Source organism: Pteropus alecto, unplaced genomic scaffold (assembly GCF_000325575.1).
Source record: "Pteropus alecto unplaced genomic scaffold, ASM32557v1 scaffold43, whole genome shotgun sequence".
NCBI classification, from domain to species: Eukaryota; Metazoa; Chordata; class Mammalia; order Chiroptera; family Pteropodidae; genus Pteropus; species Pteropus alecto.
Genome location: NW_006435764.1, coordinates 749283 through 749553, shown reverse-complemented (window position 1 = coordinate 749553; position 271 = coordinate 749283). Strand labels below are relative to the sequence as shown.

Below are 271 nucleotides of genomic sequence, written 5' to 3'. Positions count from 1 at the left end.
AGCGGCCGAGTCACCGAGTGGGCTGTGGGCACTGCGCTTGGCGGGCGTGCTGGGGGCGGGGGCCGCCTGCCCGTTCTTCTCGTCTGAAAAAAGTTGTGTAATTACGTCAAAGAAGGTACTCAGTGGGCTGCCTGGGTACACAGAACAGAGGACAAAGAGAAGAGAGAGAAGGGACAGGGGAGAAACGGGGAGAGGAAGAGGAAGGGGGAGGAGAAAGAACAAACACGAGTGAACGAAGCGGCCTGGACAGGACGAGGCCCAAGGAGGCGGG

The 271-nt window shown here is 60.1% G+C and overlaps 1 protein-coding gene across 1 annotated transcript in view; it reads right to left on the bottom strand.

The window, feature by feature from the left end:
* The window catches only part of BRSK2 (BR serine/threonine kinase 2), a 43386-nt gene that overhangs the window by 4063 nt on the left and 39052 nt on the right, over positions 1 to 271 (bottom strand). The window contains 1 exon segment of the mRNA XM_025046275.1: positions 2 to 83. Coding sequence (XP_024902043.1) covers positions 2 to 83 — 82 coding nt within the window.